This window comes from Hemitrygon akajei, chromosome 22 (assembly GCF_048418815.1).
Source record: "Hemitrygon akajei chromosome 22, sHemAka1.3, whole genome shotgun sequence".
NCBI classification, from domain to species: domain Eukaryota; kingdom Metazoa; phylum Chordata; class Chondrichthyes; order Myliobatiformes; family Dasyatidae; genus Hemitrygon; species Hemitrygon akajei.
In genome coordinates this window covers 64,915,520-64,943,082 of record NC_133145.1, presented here as the reverse complement: position 1 = coordinate 64,943,082, position 27,563 = coordinate 64,915,520, and the positions used below count along the sequence as shown (strand labels likewise).

At 40.1% G+C, this 27,563-nt stretch overlaps 1 protein-coding gene across 4 annotated transcripts in view; it reads right to left on the bottom strand.

The window, feature by feature from the left end:
- Positions 1 to 27,563, bottom strand: part of spag9b (sperm associated antigen 9b) — a 288,655-nt gene that overhangs the window by 67,254 nt on the left and 193,838 nt on the right. For all 4 annotated transcript variants that reach the window (XM_073026482.1, XM_073026481.1, XM_073026483.1 and 1 more), the window contains 8 exons: positions 26,158 to 26,279; positions 10,989 to 11,046; positions 9,588 to 9,740; positions 8,726 to 8,780; positions 7,901 to 8,031; positions 7,730 to 7,786; positions 3,816 to 3,986; positions 887 to 1,019 (listed from right to left, as the gene is read on the bottom strand). In XM_073026482.1, coding sequence (XP_072882583.1) covers positions 887 to 1,019; positions 3,816 to 3,986; positions 7,730 to 7,786; positions 7,901 to 8,031; positions 8,726 to 8,780; positions 9,588 to 9,740; positions 10,989 to 11,046; positions 26,158 to 26,279 — 880 coding nt within the window. The remainder of the gene's footprint in view (positions 1 to 886; positions 1,020 to 3,815; positions 3,987 to 7,729; positions 7,787 to 7,900; positions 8,032 to 8,725; positions 8,781 to 9,587; positions 9,741 to 10,988; positions 11,047 to 26,157; positions 26,280 to 27,563) is intronic.

Sequence of the window (27,563 nt, the reverse complement as noted above, 5' to 3'; positions counted from 1 at the left end):
AGTACATTTAAAGCGGCGGTTGATAGGCCCTTAATTAATCAGGGCATGGAAGGTTACGTGCAAAAGGCAGAAGAATGATGTAGAGAAGGATAATGAATCAGCCATGATGGAATGGCAGAAAAGCCGCAATGTGCCAAATGGTTTAATTCTGCGATGTCTTATAGTCTTTTTTTTGCCTTTCTTTTTATTGAGGGGTAGGGCCTTGTTTTGTGGAACTTGGTGCTGGAGACCAGTCACTGTTGACTGTGACAACCGTGAGAAAGCCTACGGGTGATGGATGCCGTCATTCAATACCTATTCATTTGACCATGTTTTCAGTCACATCTTCTACATGGTTCCTGACAGCAAACTACAATTAACAGTTTAGGGGCCATCTTTGACGTGAAACCCAAGACCAGAGAGAAATTTAGTACAGAGTGCAACAACTTGGGAAAAAGTGGAAATAACCAATAACTTAACATGAACAAAAGTCATTTACAGCAAAATTATTGTACAAGAAACAAAAAAAAAGCGAAATGCTTAAAATCTAAAACATAAACTGACAGCTCTGAAAACGAACAACAGATCAGACAGCATCTGAGGAGAGAGAAGCAAAGTTAATGCTCCAGATGAACGACCTTTCATTATTACTTGATTCGCCATTTTAGGATGCTGTCTGATCTGCAAGGCATTTCTAGCATTTTTTACTTGTTATTCCAATGGTTTTTTTTTTGTTCATGTACTAGATACAAAAGTTATTGATAAGGTCAATAATTCCAGCCCATCTTTAACTGCACTTCAGAAGGTGAGGGTTAAATCAGCTTTCAAGATGCCGCAATCCTTCACTGTGCTGTTGGGGAGGGAGTTCTAGCATTTAAAGCTAACAATGATGAAGTAAAGTGTTTACCTGTTTGAATTTTGGAGGCAGACTCCAGCCACAAGCCTGAATTCGACCGTCATCTTTTTGCACATGGGCCTTCACTTGGCGATACTGTTCCCTCTTCTGCTCCCTGCGTGCGGCTGAAGTACTCTCATTGCCACTAAAAAAATAACAAAGTTACACAATGCAATAGCTGTTTCTCAATTTTGAAAAGAATGAAGTAATTTAAGTTTTCTTTTAAAAAGCATTCTGTCTGAAGAAACAGATGGGGAGTAAGTTGATTCTAATGTGACTCAACCATAAACCCATTGGGACAGGAGTGAGACTAGGACTTTGAATTTCTAATTTTTCCATCTGTGCCGAAGCATTTGGCTTCTATTCACAACTGACATGCTGGCAGCTCACTCTGCACAAATAGAAAATCCCACTGTGTTTCTCCTTTTCCAAAAAGACTATCTGAGAACTTAAAAGAATATTTTTTGTGTAAGCACTTTGAGATTCAGGTTCCAGCAATGACTGCTCATGATCATATTCGCCCCCTAATCCTCAACACTTGTGCCTCCAAAGTCAGCCCATTCTCAGCTCTCCTTTCAATGTGCCTAATTCTCCAGCTCCTACTCATTTTGCCCTCTGAGTCCACCAAAATGTCACTAATCTTCAAGTTATTCATGTTCTGTTTTCACCAGGTTTTGTTACCCTCTGCTGCCCATTTCCAAATGGCCATGTCCTGGTCACTTCTGATGCTCCAGATCAACCTCCCTCAGGCTTTCCCATTGATACAGATCCAGATGGCCTACTTCTCTGCTATACCTCTCCAAGTTTATTACAAATTTAATCTCATCTTGTACGTGTGTCAGTTACTGATTAATGTTTAGGTTCTCTTATTCTTTGTAGAGCTCTGCCTTCTTCCATGCCCTTTAATCTTTATGCCAATGTCCTCCCATCAGCAATGGTCAGTTTTTTCTGACGCTACTCTGTATTCACCTGGTTAACTTACACTATGATCTTCAAATCTATTCTAATCAGTGCAGTGGTCAAACCACAAACTATAATATTTACTTTCAACAGGGACAATAAAAGTCTGGCTTTGTATAAGAACTGTCAGTCTAAGAAACACTAAACACTGTTTCAGTGAATAAAGGTTAATAGAAGGGTCAACTGACACTTTAGCTTCTTAACTCAACTGGAACGTCCTGTTCCTAAAGATAATTTCAAATAGCATGTTTGTCCTTTCCTGCTCTCACTGTGAAATTAGAAACATAGAAAACACACAGTACAATACAGGCCCTTCAGCCCACAAAGCTGTGCCGAACAAATTCTCTATAATGGCTGGACTTTTAAGGTTTAAATTTTCTTTTCCAATCTACACAGCCCTCAGCACCTAACAGGACACAAGAACTCTGATCAGCTGCTAGGTGGTTCACTCTCCTTTTCAACAACACGTCTCCTTTGTGCTTCAATGTACTTTATAGTGAAATCTCACCCAAGCTACCTATTCTCATTCCTTTTGAAATTAAATACCTTACAATTCCCCTCCATCTCAACTCTTTCAATTCATCACTTTGTTCCTTCTTGCAAACTCACTCTTCTCAGGAACCTAGAACACCTCATATTCCTAAATGCAATTCTTTTCCTACCCACCACTTGCAAGCATTTAAAATCCAAGCAACACACACAAAATGCTGGAGGAACTCAGCAGGCTAGACAGTATCTATGGAAAAGAGTACAGTCAATGTTTCAGGCTGTTTTTAAAACCCAAACTTGACCATTTTGGTTCTTGAATCAAACATCACAACCCTAATCACAACAATAAAGCAACATTAGGACCACTTTGCACTAAAGTGGACCTTGTTTCTTTTATAGGTTTTTAATACTCTAATTGTGTTGTCATGTAAAAAATGTGAATGCTGCTTATCTGATGCTCTGTGCCTGTCATGCTGCTGCAAGTAAGCTTTTCATAGCGGCTATGCACATATGTACTTAAACATATGACAATTAACTTGACGCCACAGTCTACTCTTCTGTATATATCAGATTATGTTAATTAACATTTGTACAATGAATCCTGGTTCCTTTATTTCAGATTAAAAGTGATGAAATGCAATGGAACCAAACAAAATAGCAAAGCTGGTTTTGAATCTCAAAGTAGAATGCCACAGATACAAGTGGCTCCATTACACAAAATAGCTGAACTGAGGAAAGAGCAATCATCCAGGCCAACCCTTACAACTGAGGCGCCAGTACCTGTTAACTGGAAAGTACATGTGTGAGAATGGCAAGTGCTAACGAACTCTACATTACCTGGAATGTTGATCTAGTCAACCTATAACAGATTGTGAGGACTGCTGAGAGAATTATCGGTGTCTCTCTTGTCCTCATCCACAACATACACCAGAGGTACTGCATTCACAGAGCCCTCAGCATTGTCAAGGACCCCACCTATCCAACCCACAATCTCTTTAACCTCCTACCGTCAGGTAGAAGGTACCACAGTATAAGAACAATGGCTGTTAGGCTTGGTAACAGCTTCTTCCCCCAGGCTGTGAGACTTCTGAACACCCTGCTACATCTAATACACATTAGTTATGACAGCATCAGTAGCATTATACTGTTGTATCTTTAACTCTATATTGTATGTGCATTTTTTATCAACTTATACATATGAGAATATTTTTTATCATCTGTTAAAATTATCTTATGTGCTGTATGTGATATATGTATTGTGTTTTGCATCTTGATCCTAGAAGAATCAAGTTGTTATATGTTATATACGAATGTTGCTTTGTTTACATGTATACAGTTGAATGACAATAAACTTGAACTTGGAGGCCAACATTCACTACCAAGGCCCAAATAATAAAGGTTATATGGGGCAATATTCACAGAGCGAGTCCACATTTTCAGAAAAGAAGCAACAAAAATAGGGTAAAAGAACATATTTTATTACAACACTTACTCTTCATTAAGGAAATCAAATGCCTTTGACATGGGCAAATGAGATACAGCATCACTTCTCTTCTTAAACGCTCCAGGGGTGACGTGCGAGGTCGGTGCATTGTACTTAACATTGACTGGTGCGACAGGTTTCTTGGCTGTATTAGTAGACGGACTGAATAAACGGCTAAAGCTGGAGGATGAATCAAAGAAAAAGAATGAACACAAAGAAACATGCATTATAGTTATGTATAAGTCCACTCTCTAAAGCATATCTTATATTGTCCCCAGGAACCTCTGAGCTAAGGCACCTTTTGTTTTTATGCATTTTACATACAAATAAATTAAATATGCAACAAACTGATTGCTCTAATTCCGTCCCTGCCTGCCTCAGCACAGCTTTGCAATGCCCTACAGCCAGTCAGAAACACATATTTAAACTTAAGGAATTGAAATGGCAATGCAGTATTTCAACTTCAGCTTCACCAATTAAAAGCAGTCGTAAATATTCTTCCACCTCACTGTGCCCTTCTCTGACAGCAGAATGCTTTGCCCGGTTCTATTTGAAGAGCATTGCAGTGATCAGCTGTGAGCAATAGAGTTCCAACACCAATCAACATGCACATGCACACACACACACAAACACACCAGCTTTGTGCTGAAGGCTAGATCAGGAGAAATCGGTATGATCTTCCTCTTCATAATATAACAACATCTAGGCAAATTGTATGATCCTCCTATCTCCTACCAAGGTTAACTAACATATCTACAGGCAATAGAGTCTTGACAATTCAATTCTATGACACAGTATTCTTTGCCAAATGCACCCCACTAGGGTCATTGTGTGAGGTAACTCAAAGCAACAAAAATTATGGATTTTTGATTAAGAGGATACTAAAATCACAGGAATAGCATATGCCACACATTGGCTTTGCAGGAGAAGCCAGAGAGTGGTAGTAGATAGCTGCCTCTCTGACAGGAGGCCTGTGACTAGCGGTGTTCCGTAGGAATTGGTGATGGGTCTGTTCTTTGTCATCTACATCAACAATCTGGATGATAATGTGGTAAGCTGAATCAGGAAATTTAGGGACGACACCAAGACTGGGGATGTTCTGGACAATGAAGAAGGATATCGAAGCTTGCAGTGGGATCTGGTCTAGCTGGAAAAATGGCAAATGGAATTTGATGTAGACAAGTGTGAGGTGTTGCACTCCAGGAGGACAAACCAGGGTAGGACTCGCACTGTGAGCAGTAGGGCACTGAGGAGGGCATAGAACAGAAGGATTTAGGAATATAAATCCATAATTCCTTGAAAGTGACATCACAGGTAGATAGGGTCATAAAGCAAGCTTTTGGCACGTTGGCCTTCACAAATCAATGTATTGAGTACAGGAGATGGGATGTTATGTTGAAGTTGTATAAGACGTTGGTGAGGCGCAATTTGGAGTATTGTGTGCAATTGTGTCACCAAACTACAGGGAAGATATCAGTAAGATTGAAAGAGAACTGAGAAAACTTACAAGATGTTGCCAGAACTTGAGGACCTGAGTTATAGGGAAAGGTTGAATAGATTAGGACTTTATCAAATCTCGCCTCATTCTTCTATACTCTAGGTGAATGGAAGTATCCAAAATTATGACGGATACAGATAGAGTAAATGCAAGCAGGCATTTTTCCCTGAGGTTGGGTGAGACTAGAATTAGAGGTCATAGGTTATGGGTGAAAAGTGAAATATTTAAGGAGAACCAGAGGGGTAACTTCTTCACTTAGGGTGCTGAAAATGTGGAACGAGCTGCTCGCAAAAGTGGTGGCTGTGGGTTTGAATTCAAAATTTAAGAATATTTTTGGATAGGTACCTGTATGAGAGTGGTATGGAGGGCTACTGGTCTGAGTAAAAGTCGATGGGACTAGGGAGATTAACAGTTCCGCATGTGCTGTAGCGTTCTATGACTCTAGTATAAGGAGGTTTGGCTAATGCACTTGTGGAAGTATCCTGCCTAGTTGCATTGTGGCCTAGTCTAATAATTCCAACACACAGGAATGCAAGAGGCTGAATAGAATAAGTGGACACAGCAGCCCAGTCCATCATGGGCAGAGCCATCCCCACCACTGACTTCAACTACGTTGGGGGTGGGGGGGGAGGAGCCTCAAGGAGGCACCATCATCAAGGATTCTCACCAAGCCATCTTTTTGCTGTTACCTTTGGGCAGGAGGCATAGAAACCTGAAGCCTCACAGTGCCATATCCAGGAACAGCTACTTTCCTACAACCATCAGGTTCTGCAAAATCCTAACCCTAACCCAGCAACAGAACACTACTGACCACTCTTTCACTGCCATGGACCTGTTTTCAATTTTATCATTATTTTTATTGGACTAAGATCTTGTTTCGCTCTCTATCTTCCCTGTCTTCTATAATATATAGTTTATATTTTGTGTGTTCACAGTTTCTATGTGCCTGTGATGCTACCGCAAGTTTCTCCACTGCACCTGTATCTCACTGTACTTGTGCACATGACAATAAACACAACTTGATAAAACAATGAAAACTTCATAGCACTGACAGGATATTCTGTGCAAAAAATTCAAAGATCACTACAAATAAAAAAGTCAGTTCTTTGTTGCCAACAATTAGGAAATGTGGCCAACAGAGCAGGAACTGACAACAGTGTGTGAAAGCCATTCAGTACACACCTGCTCTGACACACATTCACACTAAAGTAAAGCACATGCTTTTTTAAGATGAGCCAAATATATTGTAAAAACAAAATAATTATTTTTAGAAGGAAGTTGTAACTGTAGCATTACCATGAAAGAGTAAGCATATGTCAGAGAAACCCAGCCACTGGTGTGCCATGCTCTGAGAAACACACCCAGCTGTTAAATGCTACTGAAACTAATGAATGCAAGTTAAAGTTACAAAGAAATCAAAACAGTGGTAACAACAAGACAAAATGTACCCAAGTCTGATGGTGAAAACCAACAGGCGAACATGAAAATAAAAATGGAAAACACATAATCAATAACACATGGATAAGGTTACACTCAGGACTTCTGACAGTCACCACCAGGTTGCTCGTGGTGCGGCTTGAAGGGCCTATTTCGCCCTGTATCACTAAATAAATAAATTTCATTTGGAGGTAAGAGCCACACAGAGAAACCAAGGGTTGTACTAGAGTGATCTACAAGGCACCCAAGGGCATCTTCCTTCTCACTGGAGAATATGAATGGATTATAGCGGTAGAATGACATGGCCAGCTATACAAAGTCTCAAGTCTTTGCCTAATAATTCTGATGAGCCTATCTGGTCACAATTTCAGAGCAAACAAGCTAGCTACATCTCTAAATTACAGTAGGGAGACAAAAAGGTGATTCTCACTCTGTCCGGAGTTAGCAAGCCAAGTACATAAAGAATTCTGAACAAGGTCTGCCCTGTATCTGCTGGATGAATCATTACACAATGAAATATGCAAATAGGAAAGATTTTTGGAGTAACTCAAACAAAATGTGTGTAAAAGATTAAATTAGCCTAAAATGGCACTATTAACTGGTGACTCTCTGCATGCAACTCCAGTTGCAATCATCAAGTATTACTACAGCTGAAATCCAGTCACAAAACTCTTATTCATTTTTTATACATACATCTTGTTGTCAATTTATAATTTTTATTACTACGTATTGCAATATATTGCTGCCATAAAACAACAAATTTCACAACATATGCCAGTGACATTAAACCTGATTCTGATTTTGAAATGCTGGAGGAACTCAGCAAGTTAGGCAGCATCTATGGAAATGATTAAACAGAGAAAGAAATAGCCATTAATCCTGGAATAAATTTAAACTCTCCAGGTTGTATCTTTTCCTTTCTGGGCAGACTCAACAATTATCTTTAAAGAGGCAGGCAGCACATGATAAACAGTACAGTCAGACTTACAACTGCCAGATGGTAGATTTCTTTTTCTCCTGAATGGATGGGTTCTCCCTTGAGGCACTAAGAGCAGAGGATACATAAACATACAGTGTTCAAATTCTACCCAAATGAGATCAGATAAAGAAACAAAATGCAAAGACTTGAAGAAATGTTTTATTCAAGATTGGCTCCTACCGAATCATCTCTGTCCACCGTACAGCTTCCTGCAACTCCATTAAACGCTCCTTGTACTGGTTACGCTCCATAAGTACTCTGGCCATCTCTACACGAGTGAACCGCTTTCTCTGAGCAGTGGGAACATCACTCTGTGTTTAAGCACCAAAGAACCAGTCAAGCATGGCATACCACTTTTTTACCAAGACACAGTCCATTTGTACCTACCAAACAGGTACAGATTAAAGGGTATAAGTCTCCCCATGTATCAACATACACTGTATTTTCTTTGTAGCTGTAACACTTTATTCTGCGATTACTGTTTTACCTTGCTCTACCTCAATGCACTACGTACAGATTTGATCTGTACCGACAGTATGCAAGACAAGCTTTTCACTGTATCTCGGTACATGTGACAATAATAAACCAATTTGGCATGGACTAGATAGACTGAATGACTTGTTTCTGTGCTGTATAACTCCATGACTCTAATTCTAATTAAGACCATAAGACATTGGAGCAGAAATAAGCCACTCAGGTCATTGAGTCTGCTCCACCATTCCATCATGGCTGTTCCCAGATTCCACTCAACCCCATCCACCTGCCTTTTCGCCATATCCTTTAATGCCCTGACCAATCAGGAAATAATCAACTTCTGCCTTAAATATACCTATGGTCTCCACGGGAGTCTGTGGCAGTGCATTCCATAGATTCATTACTCTCTGGCTAATTCATGAAATGTGATGGAGAACCAAGAGTCTGATGCCTATATGAATGCTCAAAATTAGTTTGTGAAACAAAGGCTGAAAATTGGCCATGATAAAGAGAGAAATAACAGTATTATACCTCATCAGAATCCTCCTTAGCTCTGCTCTTTGCTTCTTCAGCCTCTAAACGTACTCTGAAAGTAGATATTACAATTATAAGTGAATGAATCATAAAGATATTAGTATACTGGCTCAGTGTATTGGACAAATTGAATATAAATAGTCAAGTATACTTTTACGTGATGTTAAATCGTGCAGTATTTGTGTTAATCTGCAATAATCCTGTATAAGGTGTCCAGTGAGGAGCAGCACTCTGGTGAAGGAGCTTGTCTTGCCCATTCTGGGGCAACTCACTCACCTGTGACTCCAAGTAGCTGCTTTTATGCAATAGCAACCACGCCCCAGTACACTGCTTCAATAGGCAGACTAAAGCAGGTGAGGGTAGCTAGCAGGCCTCATACCCCGGTAAGATGGGGACATGTCTGTCCTAGCATACAAAGTCAGCTCTGGTGGACCGGGCCAGTGAGATCCAATGGGCAGGAAGGCAGTTCAGCAAAACACTGTGGAGAGTGCAGGGCAGACAAGGCACAGAAGAAGTCACTGTATACTGCAAGCAAGGAAGACCCCAGTTGTGACGACTACTCGTACCACTGGACATGGACTTTCAAGATTGAGAGAGTGGAACTACCCCAGTGCAATGGCTTTTCCATTTTAAAAGAACTCTCCCACACAGGTTTCTTCATGCAGCTCACAGCATCTAAGGCACAACAGGAGAAATGCATAAATCCTACTATCAGAGTCAATTTTGAAGGACTATCAACCAATCAATCAGGTGTAATATTCCAGTCACCTGAAGTGCACCAATATTCTTAAATACACAAGAATAAGCACCAAGTGCAGTTTCTGTGCTGAGTGTATAAGAGACAATAAGATATCCTCACTTCCTCAGCTCTTCTTCTAGATCTCTGTTCTTCTCCTCCAGCTTCAACTTGGCTTGTCTGACTGACTCCAATTCTCCCTGCAAAACATCCTTTTCACATGTCAGCTCATCAACCTGCGCTATTAGGTCATTCTTCACCACGTTCAGTGCATTTCTAAAGGAGAAGAAAAAGGTAAGCATAAAGGGTGACCTTTCAAGTAAATATTTCAAATTATAAAGAATTAGGATGAAAAAAGAGGAAGACAAGTATTATGTCTAGATCTTATTAGCTCAATGCAAAAAAACATTGCAACATTCTCTGCACCCCTGGTAAATCAACTCATATTTATCACATATACAGGGAGACTGTCACAATTCTTCACTTGGAAAGATCCCAATTATACTCAAAGAAATCACCAAAGGGAAGAGTACACCTCCACAACACCCTGTTTAACATTTTATTCTCCTCTCCCATTTCACTGTAGCTATTTCCTTCGAACAGCTTCCATTAGTGTAATGCTAATACAGTGCCAGAGACCCAGGTTCAATTCCACCGTTCCCTGTAAGGAGTTTGTATATTCACTCTGTGACTGTGTGCATTTCCTCTGGATGCTCCAGTCTCCTCCTACATTCCAAAGGAGTATGGGTTAGTAGGTCATTGGTGTAATTGGGCTGGAAAGGTCTGTACCTCTAATTAAAATAAATAAATACAGCATCATGCTAGCTCTTGAGAAATGAAGTGGCACTGTAGGCTTACTAAGCATTAGCATTCTCCTCAGGCCTCAATTCCATGCATGCAACTTCAGGCTCAGTTCAGAATTTCCCTCATTATTTCATGCTATAAATAACTTAAACACAGCTCTGCACAGATCAATAGAAGTTTAATTTGAACTGATCTCTTCCAAACTAGGTGAAATTAATTCACACAGATAGTACTCCCAGGATAACAGCAGCACTTTCACTGTTTAACACAGCACAGAGAAGCTCAGAACATTGTACATATCCAACTAATAACTAACATATGATTCTTCAAAAGCCACTGTGTGCAAAGATTAACATGTTTTTGTGGACTGATCAGTTCTGCTCTTGACTGATTTTAACCAAAGTCCTAATCCTTCCTGATTTGTTCATGCCTTGACAGAGATTTTCCTTAATTTGTCACTGGAGTGAAGACCCATAGGTATCAGTTGTTTTATTTTTCATGGCAGAGAGTGAAATTTTTATGAGGACCCAGAACTTATTTCTGGGTGAACCCTCATAAAATTGCCTACCATAGCTTAAGAATATATTTTAATATTTTATAAGTTAACTCTTTTGAAAGCATTTTCAAAGTTTTCCACTTGAAATGTAGGCATTTGTACCTGCAGACAGCGGCATTAAAAAAAATTGAGCAGGAATAGGAACAGTAACAATTGAGACTTACTTGGTCTCCAGCAGCTGTGTATTTTCCTGAATAAGATTCTCAACTTCTCGACCCATACCTGGCAATACATTAAATGCAGAATGATTATCAGCTCAGCCTATTCCCTATCAGAAATGACTACCGCAGAAGAAACCTGGAGGGTACCATCTCCCAGTTTTGAATAATTTCAATAATACAAGCTCATTACAAACTTATTTACATATACTAATGGCCAGCTGTTACTTAAAAAATAAAACTGAAAATTAATGCTATCATTTGGAAGACCAAGATTTAACCGTACCACATTCAAAAGCTACTGTAGCAGATGGCTTCCTGTAATGGCTCAGCAGACAAGGCAGGAGCAAAATATGTGATGGATGTGATTACAAGCCATACATGAAACAAGGACTGGATAAGGAAGCAAAGGAAGGAGCAGAATTAGTCAAAATACAAGATATTCTGAATATTCTGGAAATCCAGAGCAACAAACATAAAATGCTGGAGGAACTCAGCAGGTTAGGCAGCAGCTATGAGTCCTCATGAAACGCCTCATTCCGAAATGTTGAATATTTATTCCTCTCCTGATCTGCTAAGTTCCTCTAGCATTTTGAGAAAATTAGTCAAAAATGGTTTACCCTGGGTTGGCAAGGGGTAGTTGGGACCTCTTGCAAGGGGTATATTTTATACCTCAATATAAAAGAGGAACTACTAGATTGGTACAGAAGGTTTCAAGTAAGTCACAAATCACCATACTGTTCAGCTATTAGTTTATGGAATGGTTTCACCCTCCGCCCTGAATGGGTACACTTTTCAAAAATAAATTTTCCTGCAGAGAACCATTGCTTGCTGTGAGGAGATTTCATCACAGAAGAGACACCTAATATTTTGCACTTTAATTCAGGTCAAACTGAAGAAGCTTCTTGCTACCTGGACCAAGTGTATTTCTCTGCAAACCAACCTTACATACTAGATTGGATGAGGTCTCAAAAACAAGTTTGACCATTTGAAACCACAAATGAATGCAGTAACAAGATACAGATCATCCTTCAAAACCTTAATTCCACTCTAGTGTTGGCAAAAACAGAAATCAATAGTACAAAATCAGATTCAATTAATGCAATCACTGAAATTTGCAGTGATTGCTTGATTCATGTATGCACCTTCTTCCAGTGAAAAGTGACAAATATTGTGTTCAAGCAGAATCTCACGGCTCAAGACTGGGAGTCAGTAGTGAGTATTGAACAGTTCAAATTTGTGCCTTCTTCCTCAATATTTCTACCTCAATCACTATCTGGAGCCATGCTGAGTAGTCAAGCAACCAATAGTAACTAGGAGTGGTGGAGAAACACTGCATCTGTAGCAAATGATTCATGACAGGGCAGCTCTGAGCTCTACCTTTTGTCTGTAGTGCCCCCCTATCATCAGGTTGTTCAATTGGCCATTCCCATGGATGTTAACATACAGTAAGCAGTGTGAACTAGTCAGCTGTGGCCAAACTAGCAAGTGCTGGAATTGGTGAACAAATTACATTTCTAACATTATTTGGTAGCTACCTTCATCATAGTTCACTAGATTTATTTAGTTTCTCAAATATTCCTGATGAATTTGAATAGGTCTCTGGATTGCTAGTCTCGTTCCACAAGCACACCGACATAATCTATATCCAGAGCCCCCAGAATCACCTGGTGCTAGCCTCATCTTGCATTAGAAGGCTGCTGCTATACACAGGAGTTGTGCAGAATGATAGCAAAAGGGAGTACTGTAGAAGAAGAGGCAGCTTACATTTGAAGTTTAAAAATATTGACAAAGCTGGCATGACCTGCAAAAAGTAGTGGATACAGCCCAGTCCATTGATAACTTCACTCACCCCATCACTGAACTATTCTCACAACCTATGAACTCACTTTCAAGAACTCTTCATCTCATGTTCTTGATATTTGTTGTTTATTTATTACATTCTGTATTTGCACAGTTTGTTGTCTTTTGCACATTTGCTGGGAGCAGTCATACTTTTGTTTCTATTGGGCTTCCTGTATTTACTGTAAATGCCCACAAGAAAAAGAATCTCAGAGTTTTTTTGTACTTTGATAGTAAAATTACTTTGCACTCCAGTGGCTGGGTTCATTCCAGAGTTTCAATGCTGTCTGTGTGGGGTTTGTACTTTCTGTGACTGGGTTTCCTCCTAAATCCTAAAGGAATGCAGGTTTGGCTATTAATTGATCATTGTAAATTGTTCATAGTATGTAGATGAGTGGTGGAAACCCAGGCCAGTTGATGGGAATGTGGGGAGAATAAGAATGGGATTCAGTGGATGTTTGCTAGCCCGTACAGACTTGGTGGTTTGTTTCAATGATCTATAACTCTATGAAAAGGAGGATTTCTGTCTTAGTAAAAGGCCTCGGTTGGAACAACACCAGTTAACTGAACCAGTTTCTGTCATTCCATGAGTGGAATGGTCTCAGCAGTGTCGATATATTAAAACCAAAATCACCCTCTTTGCTCCTATCCCCTACCCTTGTACCAAAAGGCACTGTAGAACTGCGGAGCAACACATAAGATGTGGAGGAACTCAGCCAGTCAGTCTGCATATATAGAGGGAATAAGACATTTGGCATTTTGAGTTCAGACCCTTCACCAGGACTGAAAGACAAAGGGGGGGGGGGGGGGGGATCACCAAAATACAAGATAGAGGAAAGGGGTGAAATAAGTGCTAGCCAGCGATGGGGGGTGGCTGATAAGCAGATGGAGGAGGAGAGAGTGGAAATAGTGACAGAAGCTGGAACATGGAATCAAGCAAGGTGGGTGGGGAGACAAATGTGGATAGTGGGGAGAGGGAGACGTATGCGGATGGCAGGAAAATGGTGTGGGTGGAGGAGGGGGAAAACAGGATGATGGGGGCCTGTGCTGGTTGCAGAGGTGCTAGGTAGATCAGAAGTGATATACTGTTCATTGGAGAATTCAGCATTCATGCAGTTAGACTGTAGACGACCTAGACAGAATGCAAGGTGGTTTTCCTCTAATTTGCATTTAACTTTATCCTCAAAGTTCAAAGTAAATTTATTATCAAAAAAACCATCTAGTTTAGGTGTTATGGTGGAACTGAGTAATAAGAAAGGTATGACCATTTCAATGGGGGGCTATATTACAGGCCACCCAACAAAAACAGTGCAAATACAAAAAGAAAGAAATAATAATAGATAAATAAGCAATAATTATTGTTAACATGAGATGAAGAGTCCTTGAAAGTGAATTCATAGGTTGTGGGAACACTTCAGTGATGGGGCAAGTGAAGTTATCCTCTTTGGTTCAAGAACCTGATGGTTGAGGGGTAATAACTGTTCTTGAATCTGTGGTCATCAGGAAGGTACACCACCAGGTGATGACAGCAGCGAGAAGCGAGCATGGCCTGGGTGGTGAAGTCCTTGATGATGGATGCTTCTTTCCTGCAACAACACTCTGAATAGATATGCTCAATGGTGGGGAGGGTTTTACCCCTGATGGACTGAGCCGTCTCCATTAATTTTTGTCGGATTTTCCATTCAAGAGGATTGGTGTTTCCATACCAGGCTGCGATACAGCCAGTCAATATACTATTCACCACATATCTATAGAAGCTCGTCAAAGATGTCATGTCGAATCTTCACAAACTCCTAAGGAAGAAGAGGCATTACCATGTTTTCTTCACAATTACATCTATGTACTGAGCCCAGAATAGGTCCTATGAAAGGATAACACCGGGGAATTTAAAGTTGCTGACTCTCTCCACACTGATCCTCCGATGAGGACTAGATCACAGAGCTCTGGATTCCTCCTCCTGAAGTCAATAATCAGCTCCTTGCTGACATTGAGTAAGAGGCGGTTGTTATGCCATCACTCGGCCAGGTTTTCAATTTCCCTCTGATATATGCTCATTCATCACCACCTTTGATTTGGCCTACAACACTGGTGTCATCAGCAAACTTGAAAATGGCTTTAGAGTTGTGCTTAACCACAGTCATAAGTATAAAGTGAGTAATAAAGTGGCAGCCCAAGAACATAGGCTGTTGCCAATCTGAACTGACTTGGCAATGGAAGAGGCAGAGGACTGACATTTTGGTGTGGTGTGGTTGCATGTACGGGCCAAATCAAGGCAGCAGGGCCCAGGCCCGAGAGGCAGGGAGTTAGTCAATGTTTGGCCATAGCTGTAGTGGACAGAGGCAATTCAATACGGCAGAATCGTGGCGGCGAGACCCGAAAGCGAGGAAAGAACCAAGGTCTGATTGATTTAGGCATCAGGACAAACTGAGGCAGAGGGGCCCAGGCTTGAGAGCATCTCAAAGCTGCACAGCCCAGGTCTGAGAGCAAGGAACAACCCAAGGTTTGGACGATTTAATCGTCAGACCAGATTGAAAAGGTCAGGGTGTTGAGGCTGGAGGCTAAGAACAGGCCTTTTCAGATCAATGCTCCACAAGGTTTACTCATCTCTGTGTCTGACTTTGCAGCTGTGGACTCACTTTTGTGAACTTTATTTGTTCCCTTGTTTTTGTTGTTTGCATGATTAGTTTATTTTTCTGTGTTTGATGTTTTTTTTTTAAATGGGTTCTCTGAGGTTTCTTTGTTTTCTGGCTGCCTGTAAGGAGATGAATCTGAAGGTTGTATGTATTAAGAATATTTTGATCATATTTGTACCTTTACTTTGAATTAAAATGACTAGCAACCAAGAGCTCCCAATGTCCACAGAAGACAGAGCACTGGTGTTTTGTAAATGGTCACCTAGTTTGTTCCTGGTCTCACTGACATACAGGAGGCCACAACTGAAGCAGCAGATGCCAAAAAAAAATCAGGCTGAAGGATGACTACTTCATTGGGAAGAATTGTTTAGGACCATAGGTGCTGGTGAGTGGGGAGGTTAGGGACAGATGTTATACCTCCTACTATTACAGGGGAAAAGTGCCAGGGTGAGCAGACCAAGGAATCACAGTGATCCCCATGGAAAGCAGAAAGGGGCGGGGAGAGGAAAATGTGGCTGGAGGTGGGATCATGTCATACTGTAGCTGATGGATGTTGCAAAGAATGACGTGTTGGAAATATTGTAGTTACCTGTTGAAAAACTGTTTTCTTTATGGAAATCTAAGGTTATACCTACTCAGCATTTAAAATGGAGACCAAGTTCAAAGTTTTAATTTGAACTGAGAGAAAAGGTCACTTTGCAATGTGACAAGGAGGAAACAAAAAGTAGTGAAATACACACAAAATCTGGAGGAACTCAGCAGGTCAGGCAGCATCTTGGGCCGAGACCCTTCATCAGGACATGAAGGTCTTCAAAGTAGTGCCCTATGCAAGCACATCACAATGCCTCACTTGTAATTTCTCACAGGGGTGCCAAAAGCTGAGCAAATGAAGCCTTACCAAGGACATTATGATCTGAGAGCCCATGCATTCCAAGTGAAGCAGTAAGAAAGGAAACATTCATGTAAGATGCGGCATGAAGGAAACACACAGGCAAGTAATGAAACACATGAAGATTACAGCACAAATGTGGCTTGACTGGGAATCATGTGGTCAGCATATCCAATGTCATCTCATGCAATAATCAGACCAAACTGTAACTTCAGAGTCTATTGCACTCATTCACCCACAAAAAGCATTGATTATTTATTTTAAGGATGCAGCATGGAATCAACCCTTCTGGCTCAATGGACTGCACTGCCCAACAACCCATCTATTCAACACTAGCCTGATCACAGGCCAATTTACAATGACCAATCAACCTACTAACTTGTACTGGAACACCCCGAGGAAACCCACATGGTCCCAGGGAGAATGTACAAACTCCTTAAAGACAACGCCACAAATGAACTCCAACATCCTAAGTTATAATGGTGGTGTGCTAACTGCTATGCTACTGTGGTGACCCTAATTGTCAATATTTTTATGATTCAAGTATAGTCAGCTCAATCCCTGAAAATAACCAGCACAAGTAAGCAATGATTCTTCACAACCGTAAAAATCTTTTCATTATTATTTACGTATGGCTCAGGGAAGAGAAGACACCAATAAAAGTAACTGAAAACACAGCAGAAATGAGTAACAGGCGAAACAATGCTCTCGTCAATACCAAGCTATTAACTGAGTGACCCTGCTGCATATTTGCCAAGTTTCTATCTCTGCTTTGTCAGATGAATCTGTGTCAGCTATAGCACACAGTCGTCAGCAGGCCCAAAGATTAATGGATGACTACCGGTAGTTAAAAACAGTTCCTAAGCTGTCCCTTACTCTTTGAAAGCTGTTTACATTGGCAAAGTTTATAACTATCAACCAATATGGTCTCACTTAAGTTCTGAAATCAAGGTGAATTAGTCATTTCATTAATAAGCACACCACAGGACCCATTAAGTTTCTTCTAGTCTGCAACCAAAACGCCACACAAAGAGGGGCATTTCTATTTCCAATGTGTACCCTCCATGTGCTTAAAAATAGTTGATTTCTGTTTAATTGTATACACTTGATGACACCATATGTTGATGAATTTGTGGATAGCGTAGAAGGTTGTCATAGGTTACAACAGGACATTGATGAGGTGCAGAGCTGGGCTGAGAAGTTGCAGATAGAACTCAATGAGGAAAAGTCTAAAATTATACACTTTGTAAGATTGAGCTTGAAGACAGAGTACAGGGCTAATAGCAGCATTCTTAGCAGTATGGAGGAACAGAGAGATCTTGGGGTCCATATACACAGATCCTTCACAGTTGCCGTGCAAGTTAATAGGGTGTTTAAAAAGCTATATAGTGTGTTGGCCTTTATTAGTCAGGGTTGAGTTCAAGAGCCACAAGGCTATGTTGCAGCTCTATAAAACCCTGGTTAGACTACACTTGGAGTATTGTGTTCAGTTCTGGTCGTCTCATTATAGAAAAGAGGGTGTAGAGATTTACCAGGATGCTGTCAGGATTAGAGAGCATGTCTTATGAGAATAGGTTGAGTGAGCTAAGACTTTTCTCTTTGGAGCAATAGAGGATGATGTAGGTATATTTGATTATGATAGGCAGTGACAGAATGGAAAGCCAGTACTTATTTTTTCACAGGGCTGCGATGGTTAATATCAGAGGACATCCATTTAAGGTAAGTGGAAGAAAGTTTAGGGAAGTTGTCAGATGTAGGTTTATTTTCAAATAACAGGAGTGGTGGGTGCCTGGAACACAAGAGACTCTTAGGCATAGGCTTTGTAGAAGGGAAGGGTTAGATTGATGGTGGAGAAGATTAATATAGGTTGGCACAACACTGTGGACCAAAGGGCCCATCCTGTGCTGTGCTATACTGTTCTGTTCTATGTTCATCATGATTTCCTCTCCATGAATCCCTGTGGATACTGCTTGATCAAATTATGACTTCCTACACATTCCAATGTTTGTTGATCTTTTATAAATGGTTCTAGCAGATGTTGGTCTAACTAACCTGCATTTTTTGCCTCACTGTTTTCCCCCATTGGCAGTGATCAGTGTTATGGGAGTGATCATAATTCAGTAACATATATCACAATATGGGAAAAGAAAGAATGAATTAGGGGCAAAAGTGGTAAATTGGGGAAGGCTGCGAAGTGATAGGGCAAAAGTGGGACTTCCAAATGCAGAGCTGAGAGGGTAAGGCACAGCAAATACACTTGCTCCTGTGTTAAACACCAAGAGCTTCATACAACAAAAAGTTTTAAAAGGTTTAAATTTTAAAGTGAAATTGAAATGGGATTGAGAGTGATAATAAATCAGCCACAATGGAAGGCCAGAGCAGATTTGATGGGCCAAATGGCCTGATTCTGCTCCTTCATATGTCTTATGGAAATTAGGAAAAAAACAGACATATGAAGAGATAACAGAGAAGTAAATCAAAGAAGATATTAAAATGTTTTAAGAATACTTTAAGAGCAAGAAAGCAACTAATGAAGGAATACAGCGACCCTGTGTGGGGGAAAAGTCTCTATATGAAAAAACTTAATGAATAGTTTGTGGTCACTTTTAGAACAGAGGCCCAATATTGAAACTGCTTGCTAATTGGCAGAATACAAAATATTAAATGGGTGGCAAATATTGTAAGGGAGGGGCTAAGTATTCAGGAGTTTAGCATTGTGAAAGTGGCCAAGTTCATCAAACCCTGATGAAATATATCCTCAGCTTTTAAAAGAAGAGTGGCTCTGATCATCACCTGCCCACTCTCACCAGCTACAGGAATGCTGCTGGAGGTTTGGAGATATAACATTGTATCATTGGGTAAAACTGAGCAGATAAACAATCAGTAGATTGTTGGAATAATGCAATTTTGGGATGAAGCAAAATTATTCCTTTAGGAAGCACTGATTATTCAAGAACATTCTATATACCTTTGTTAAAGGGATATCATGCATGATTAAGCTGAACGTTTGGAAGTGACAAGGAGGCTCAATAAGGACAACACACTTTAGCACAGACTTTGACATGGTCCAAATGGCAGGTAGTTCCCCAGTAACCTAATCTATCCACACATTCCCATGAATATTTCTCTGATGTTCTCACCAGCCACCTACACTCTGGGTGGTTTACAGCCCATTATGTCTTTGTGATGTGGGAGGAAACCAAAGCACATGGGAAAAACTGAAGGATTACAGAAGAATATATAGACAACACTGGAGATAAATGGTGGGAAGCAAAGGTTGACAGGTAATTTAGTTATGGATGGCTGAACCAGTGATTTTCCAGCATTATCTGCTGCATCAGAATGAGGAAAAATGTATAACAATATAGGAGCTAGTTAGCTGGGCAGAAAAATGGCAAATGCAGTGTAACGCACTTGTGGAAGTAGAGATGAGGAAATACACAGTAAAGCTGGGAGAACATTGAGATACATGGAGAAAAGGAAAAATGTTCACAGATTGTTCACAGTGCATGTTCACAGATCCTGAATGAAAGCAAGGTGTTAAGAAGCAACAGAAGATGTTTTTTCTTAACTGGGACAATGCAATAAAGCAAGGAGGTCATACAAGAAATGTTTAGAACCAAAGATATTCTGCAGATGCTGGAAATCTTAAGCAACACACACAAAATGCTGGATGAAGAGTCTTGGCCCAAAATGTTGACTTTATTCCCCTCATAAATATTGCCTGACTTACTAAGTTCCTCCAGCATTTTGAGGGTATTGCAACTGTTTAGAATACTAGTTTAAGAAAAGCTCATATAAATGTGTACCGTTCTGCTCACCATATTATAGGAAAAATACAAGTACACTGGAGAGTGGCAAGAGGATTTTGCCAGGACTGAAAATTGTAGCTATGAGCAAAGTCTGGATCAGCTGGTGATGCATTTTTCCAAATAGTGGCAGTTGACGGGTACTAAAGTGGGATCTATAAAATTACAAGTAAATAAGGAGGATATTTTCATGAGAAAAGAGATGAAAAGAATTAGAAAAGATGGATTAGTAGGGAGATGAGGAATACACCTATTGTCATCCTGTGGGTGATGGCGATTTGAATTTCACAAACTGATAGAGCCAGAGACCACATCACACAAAAAATACTACCCAGAAATATACTCAAAGAATCATTTTTCCTTTCAGGGCACGTCCTCAAGTTAGAAGATGAGATAAGATATATTAGCTTTATTTGTCATATCTACATCGATACAAATAGCAAAATGTATAATTTGCTTCAAATTAAATCACCGAGGATTATGCCAAGCAACCCACAAGTATCACACTTCCGGCACCAACATTAGCACGCCTGCAACTTAATCCTAATCCATACATCTTTGAAATGTGGGAGGAAACCAGAGAGGAAGCTCATGCTGTCATGGAGAGAACTTATAGACAGCAGTGAGAATTAAACCCAATCTTAAAGCTAGCACTGTATTGGAGTTACACTAACTGCTACTGTACAGTGCTGCCCCTGCTCTCTCCACCCCCCACAACTCAATCACTAGTAAGACTGTAGTGGCCTTTGAATTGGGTTATTTCTATTCCAGCCAGCACGGACTATGGGTGAGTAGGTTTCTTCCTGCCATAAATATTCATAATTATTTTCATCTTCACATTTAAGCAATAATACAGTAAAACTCCGAAAATACGGTATCCATTTGTTCAGCATCTTGCGCATTCATTGACACATACTTATGAGGTAGGTCACGTGGTGGCAGCTGGAACCTGGGTCGGGAATGCTGGGGATGAGGAAAGGTCATGGCTGAAGTTGAGGTCCAGAGTGCTTGTATTTTCAACTTGTTTGAAATAAATGTGAAATAAAAGTGTGTTGGTGTAATGTATACAATATTTGGTGATCCAGAAAACCTGGCATGCCAAAGCTCCAAGGGTGCCGGATTATCGCTGTTTTACTGTATTTAGATGCTGCAACCCTTAAAATTACAAAGCACATTCTTGTACAGCAACACACAGCAACAAAGTATTACCACTTGTACAATAAAAGAAACAAGTCTCAGTGACTAAAAGATGGAAAAACAGTACAATTAAACAGACAGAAAACACCAGTGGGAGTACAGTATACGGTACATGAAAATATACACACCAGAAAACTCCCCTGGGTGGGCAGCCCCAGAGAAAGGAAGCATGAGAAGAAAAATGCTAATTAGCTTGAGAATGAAAGCTACTTCTATTATTAACAATATGTGGTGCACATAAAGCAGTGCTCTCGCTCATCACCTGCATTACAGGTGGGAGGGAAAACATAACATATTCATCTTGGGTCCATTGCCACTGTGGCTGCACACGGATGTATGAAAGCAACATTATGTACAGCTCTACTTGCACAAATACTACAAAAAGGAACATGCAAATAACAGAACAAAATAACATTATAAGCAAACAGAACAAAATATGAAACTATTCAGTGTCCAATTGTACAGCCATGGAGTTCTTTAGGACTCGTGCACACACACACAGTCTGCTTACCACCCTACCTGGACAAAGTTTTATAAAGGAATAACCAGCTACAGGAACAAAAAACCTGTTGGCAGAATTGCTAGGATTCTGGATTAAAATAATTGTTTGGGCATCAAGTCATATTTTATATATACTCAGCCATGATGAAATAGCACAGCAGACTCAATGGGCCAAATAGCCTAAATCTGCTCCCATATCTTATGGTCGTATGGCCTTAAAGCAAATTTAATGCCACTCTGTTGGGGCGGTGAGTCATATTTAAAGCAAAACCAATGTCATTCTGGTTGAAGAGAAGAAAGGATGAAAAACGACAGGCAAAGTAGTGAAGCAGATCCAATAGCAGTAGTTAAGAGGCATTTCAACAGGCACATGTGCAGGCAGGGAATGGAGGGAGAGAGACCATGTGCAGGCAGATAGGATTAGATTGGATTGGCATCATGGTTAGCATAGACATTGTGGGCAGAAGGGCCTGCTCCTGTGCTGTATAATGTTCTATATGTTAGGTACCCAAATTGGTGATGCAGGAATGAGAAATTGCTTAGGACCCAAGATGCACTGCATTTATATCAATAAACATCTGATTGAGACAGACACACACATACACACACCCCCCCCCCTACCCCCCCATCAGCATTTCTCATGTGGCATCCTGAATATTGGTCAAGTCTCAGATTTTTGATCTTTAAACATTTGCCAATTTGAAGTTCCTCTTAGCGCAGCTTTTACATGTTACATTTCCTGAGAAAATCCAAGGTACCAGAGTTCAATGCTCAAGAAGACCACAATCCTCAGAACAGGACACCAATAAAGTATGGAGAGAAACAACGGGACAGATGGAAAGTGGTTATATGGTCTTTAAATTTATTTTTTTAAAAACTGAGATCCAATACTGAGCAGAGTCAACACGTTGACATGAAATTTAGGAGGGAGAGAAAAGTTAGGAGAGTGAAGGGGCAAAAGAGTAGATGTATCTGTAAAATCAGAAGCACTTCAGAAATGACATCTTGCAATCTGTTTTGCATCACTGAGCTCTCAAACTGCCTCACTTAATTTTTTTTTAGTCTTTGTACCCTGCAGCTTGTTCATAAACTGGCAGTCAGGTGTCTGGTAAATACATCATGACAAATTTTAATATTAGGATCCAATTGAGTTGCACCTCATTTTTGGTTATAAACACAGCAAACCAATTTCATTCTGTTATAATAGCTAACTCAAATGCTGTTCAAAACATACATATGTGTTACATCAGATAACAAGTATGGCACAGGTTTTATGTGTTCAAATGGTTTTGTTCTGTAACCCACAAAAGAAAATTTTAAAGAAACTAATTTTACAAAACAGTTTTAGAAATTATTTTGAATTGCAGTGCTATTTTCCATTTAAGGAGCTTATCTATAATTTTGTGCACAACAGAATAATTTTTCTGGTCAGTCTTTGAAACATGAAAGATTAACACACTAGAAATAAGATGCTAAACAAGAGAAAACCTGCAGATGCTAGAAATCCAAGCAAAACACACACACAAAATGCTGGAGGAACTCAGCAGGCTGGGCAGCATCTACAGAAAGAGGCAGTCGACGTTTCAGGCTGAGCCCCTTCAGCAGGACAGGGTCTGCTTGGCCTCCAGTATTTGGTGTGTGTTGCTATTAAACCAAGAAACTGAATGACTCTTAAACAATTAAACATGATTCATTTGAAACTAAACACACTTAAATTTTCTTTGGGGTCACTTCCTCAAATAATATTTCCTTCAATAAAAAAAATGCAAATTTTTCTTTTACATTTAGCCCCCCTCTGACAGCTATGCTCATTATTCTTCTCTGAGTTACTTCACTTAACTCATTCCACCTTACTACGGCAATCTCTCCCACCTCCACTCTGTCAGTCTGGCTTGTAAATACAACCCCATGAGCTACTCAACTCCACATGCACAGCCCTCTACTGTCAGAGCCCAAGGCCCAAGTTCCTTCCATATATCATCTCTTTGGATAACTCAGAAGATTCTTCTGTACAAGTCCATTTCATATCTGATGCACAGTTGCACCTTAAAATGGCTACCTAGTAAATTTATTTGAGATTGCAACATCAACTATAATGTGGAGAATTCCAAAATATGATCATGAGGAAATCTGATTTACTCTTAATTAAAACAAAGGTGAAATAAAAATCTAGATTAGCATTATAGTCAAATCATATCCATTCTTTTAACTGCATTTTCATAATATGCTGTGAACTCATGTTAGATCTAACTGTTTAATTCTTAGATTAGACTGACTAATTGTTCTTCTTGCAGTTTAACAATTTATTATCCCTTGTATTTTATACAAGTTCAATAAGCCTCATTGTTATACAAAGTGTAATTCTGGAAAGCTCTGGAAGCTTCTTTGCTCTGTATTAAGTATACAAGTGCTTTCTCATCGGTTAACTTGGTACAGTACTGCACTATTCAAATTAGTACTTTCTAACTGGTTGTCTCTTATCTACAAATTTGAATGGAATTTTCCTAATGTCAGTAGTATAAAAATAGCTGTTTTATGCTAGGCATGATTTTTATTTCTCTCTCTTCTTCAAGGAGTCAACCCCTGTCACTGCCCTGTTCCTTTTCTTTTTGTTCTATCAACTGTTAATAAAATAAAGTTTTGTGCCTCATTCCTGACTTTGAAAAGAAGCTTGGATTAAAAAACCAGATTCCAATATTCATCTCAGTGAGCTATAAACATGTCAAACTGAGATTAAGCCAAACACAAAACAGGAAACACTACTAGTCACTACATAACTCTGGCATCCCAGGATACAGATGAGTTCTTATTCTAAGAACTGTCCTTAAGCCCATCTCTCCGCAAATCAGAAATATCCATTTTCTATATTGTATCATTCTATCAACACTTGCTATAATCTTTGCATTTTATTGAATAATAACTCAAACATTGACCATCATTAAACATGGAATATGTACTGAATCCAGTCATTAATAAACGCCATGAAACAGTTTAATACTACTTCCTTGGGATATGCTTTAGAAATGCATGGGTGAATTCGTGTAAAGTCAGATTTCCATATGTCAGGTCATTTGTAATCTGGAAATTCCCTGAATGTTTCTCCTAACTGGGGACCCTGATGATTAAGAAATTAATTTCAGGAGATAGAAACAATCTGCAGGCCCAATTTGCAACAGCTATGCCAGTCATGTGTTGCTGTATTATTCATCAATTATTACAGAATGAACCTTTGATACATGAGATTCAGGTTGACAAACAGTGTCCAGTGATCTCAGATTTTTACTTGCTTACCTTTATTGAGCTAAAGAGTCAGGAGGTTCTGTGTCCGTTTATAAAACATTGGTTAGTTTGCATATGGAGTAATGGGTTTAATTCTGGTTGCCCTAGTATAAGAAGGATGTAGAGCAGGAGTTCTCAACCTCTTTTATGCCATAGACCCCTACAATTAAGTGAGGGGTCCGTGGACCCCAGGTTGGGAACCCCTGGTATAGAGACTTTGGAAAAGGTGCAGATGATGCTTACCAGGAGAATGCTTGGATTACAGGGTAAATGCTATAAGAGGTAGGATAAACTTGAACTGCTTTTCTGGAGTGGCAAAGGACGAGGGGAGACTGGATAGAAGTTGATAACATTATGAGTGGCATAGATAGAATAGACAGCTGGTATCTTTTTCGCCAGGGAGATACAATAACGTAATAGTTAACGTAACATTATTACAGTGCCAGCTATCTTGGTTCAATTCCATCGCTGGCTGTAAGGAGCTTGTACATTATCCCTGTGACCATGTGGTTTTCGTCTGGGTGCTCCAGTTTCCTCCCACATTCCAAAGATGTACGAGTTAGTAAGTTAATTGGTCCTATGGGTATAATTGGGCCGCACATCTTATTGGGCCAGAAGGGCCTGTTACTGTGCTATATCTCTAAATAAACAAACAAATAAGTGAATGTCCAATATAAGAGAGCATGCATTTTAGATGGGGGGAGTTCAAAAGAGATGTGTGGGGCAAGATATTTTTTTTAAATGACACAGAGAGTGATGGGTACCGGGAATGGGGGGTAGAAGCAGATACAGTAAAGGTACTTAAGAGGCTTAGACAGGCACAGGCTGAAGGATCAGTGTAATTAGACGTTATTAGTTTAATTAATTCAGCTATACACTATGAGCCAAAGGGCTGGTTCTTGTGGTTCTACATCTTGTTCTGAATAGTCCAGTAACTATTTTTCTTCAGCTATGAAGAATTTGGCTAAGCTGGACATGGACACATAATTTTAAACAAGCTGTACCTTCAATTGATCTTCACTTACCCAGCAAATTTGCCCCTTCATCCACATCACCAATCAGCTCAGAAGCTGATTGGGACAATTCATCAAAAATGGATTCTGTGTTTCGATCAAATGCCTTGTTTTCTATTCCCTGGGTTGGCGTGCTGTTTAAAAAAATAGCAAGAGTCAATCAAAGATTATTGAGAGGGGTAGGATGTGAAAGTTTCCTGAACTCCTTATAGCACTGAACCCTTTTAATATTGTTCATTGATAAGAGCCAACCACAGACCATTTTTGTTTTGAAAAAATTATCTTTAAGGAGCTCTGTGCAAAATGGAGGATTCCAATCTGATACAATTCCTACATAAACTAATTAAATAAATGGTTAAGAAACTCAGCAGATGAGGTAGTATCTACGAAAAAGAGTAAACAGTTGATGTTTCAGTCTTGAGACCTTTCATCAGGACTGGAAAAACAGATGAGAAGTTAGATTAAGAGGGTGGGGGGAGGGGAAGAAGAAGTACAAGGTGGTAGGTGATAGGTGAAACCAAGAGATGGGGGAGAGGTGAAGTAAAGAGCTGGGAAGTTAATTAGTGAAAGAGACAAAAGGTTAGAGCAGGGGGAATCTGATAGGAGAAGGTAGAAGACCATGGAGGAAAGGGAAGGGGGAGGAGCACCAGATGGATGGAGGTGATGGGCAGGCAAGGAGATAAGGTGAAAAAGGGAAATGGGAATAGGGAATGGTGAGGGAGTTGGGGGAACAATTAGTGCAAGTTTGAGAAATCAATGTTCATGCCATCAGACTGGAGGGTACCCTGACGGAAAATAAAGTGTTGCTCCTCCAACCTGAGTGTGGCCTCATCGCAGCAGTAGAGAAGACCATGGACTGACATGTCAGAATGGGAATGGGAAATAGAATTGAAATGGGTGGTCACCGGGAGATCCTGCTTTTTCTAGCAGACGAAGTGTAGCTGCTTGAAGAAGCTGTCTCCCAATCTACGTCAGGTCTCACTGAAACACAGGAGGCCACACTGGGAGCGCTGGATCCAGTAGATGACCCCAAAAGATTCACTTGGATGGACTGTTTGGTGCTCTGAATGGTAGTGGAGGTTTAGGGGCAGGTATGGCACCTATTCCGCTTGCAAGGATAAGTATCAAGAAGGAGATCAGTGGGGAGGGATGAATCGACAAAGGAGTTGTGTAGGGAGCAATCCCTGCAGAAAATGGAAAGTGGTGGGAAGGGAAAAATGTGCTTAGTGGTGGGATCCCATTGGGGATGGCGGAAGTTAGAGAGAATTAGGTGCTGGACGCAGAGGCAAGTGGATCTTTTCCATAGATGCTGCCTAGACTGCTGAGTTCCTCCAGCATCTGCAAATTTTCTCATGTTTGAAATATATGGTTAATAAACCTTCTCTGATCCTCATTCCCAACATACAGTACATTTCAGT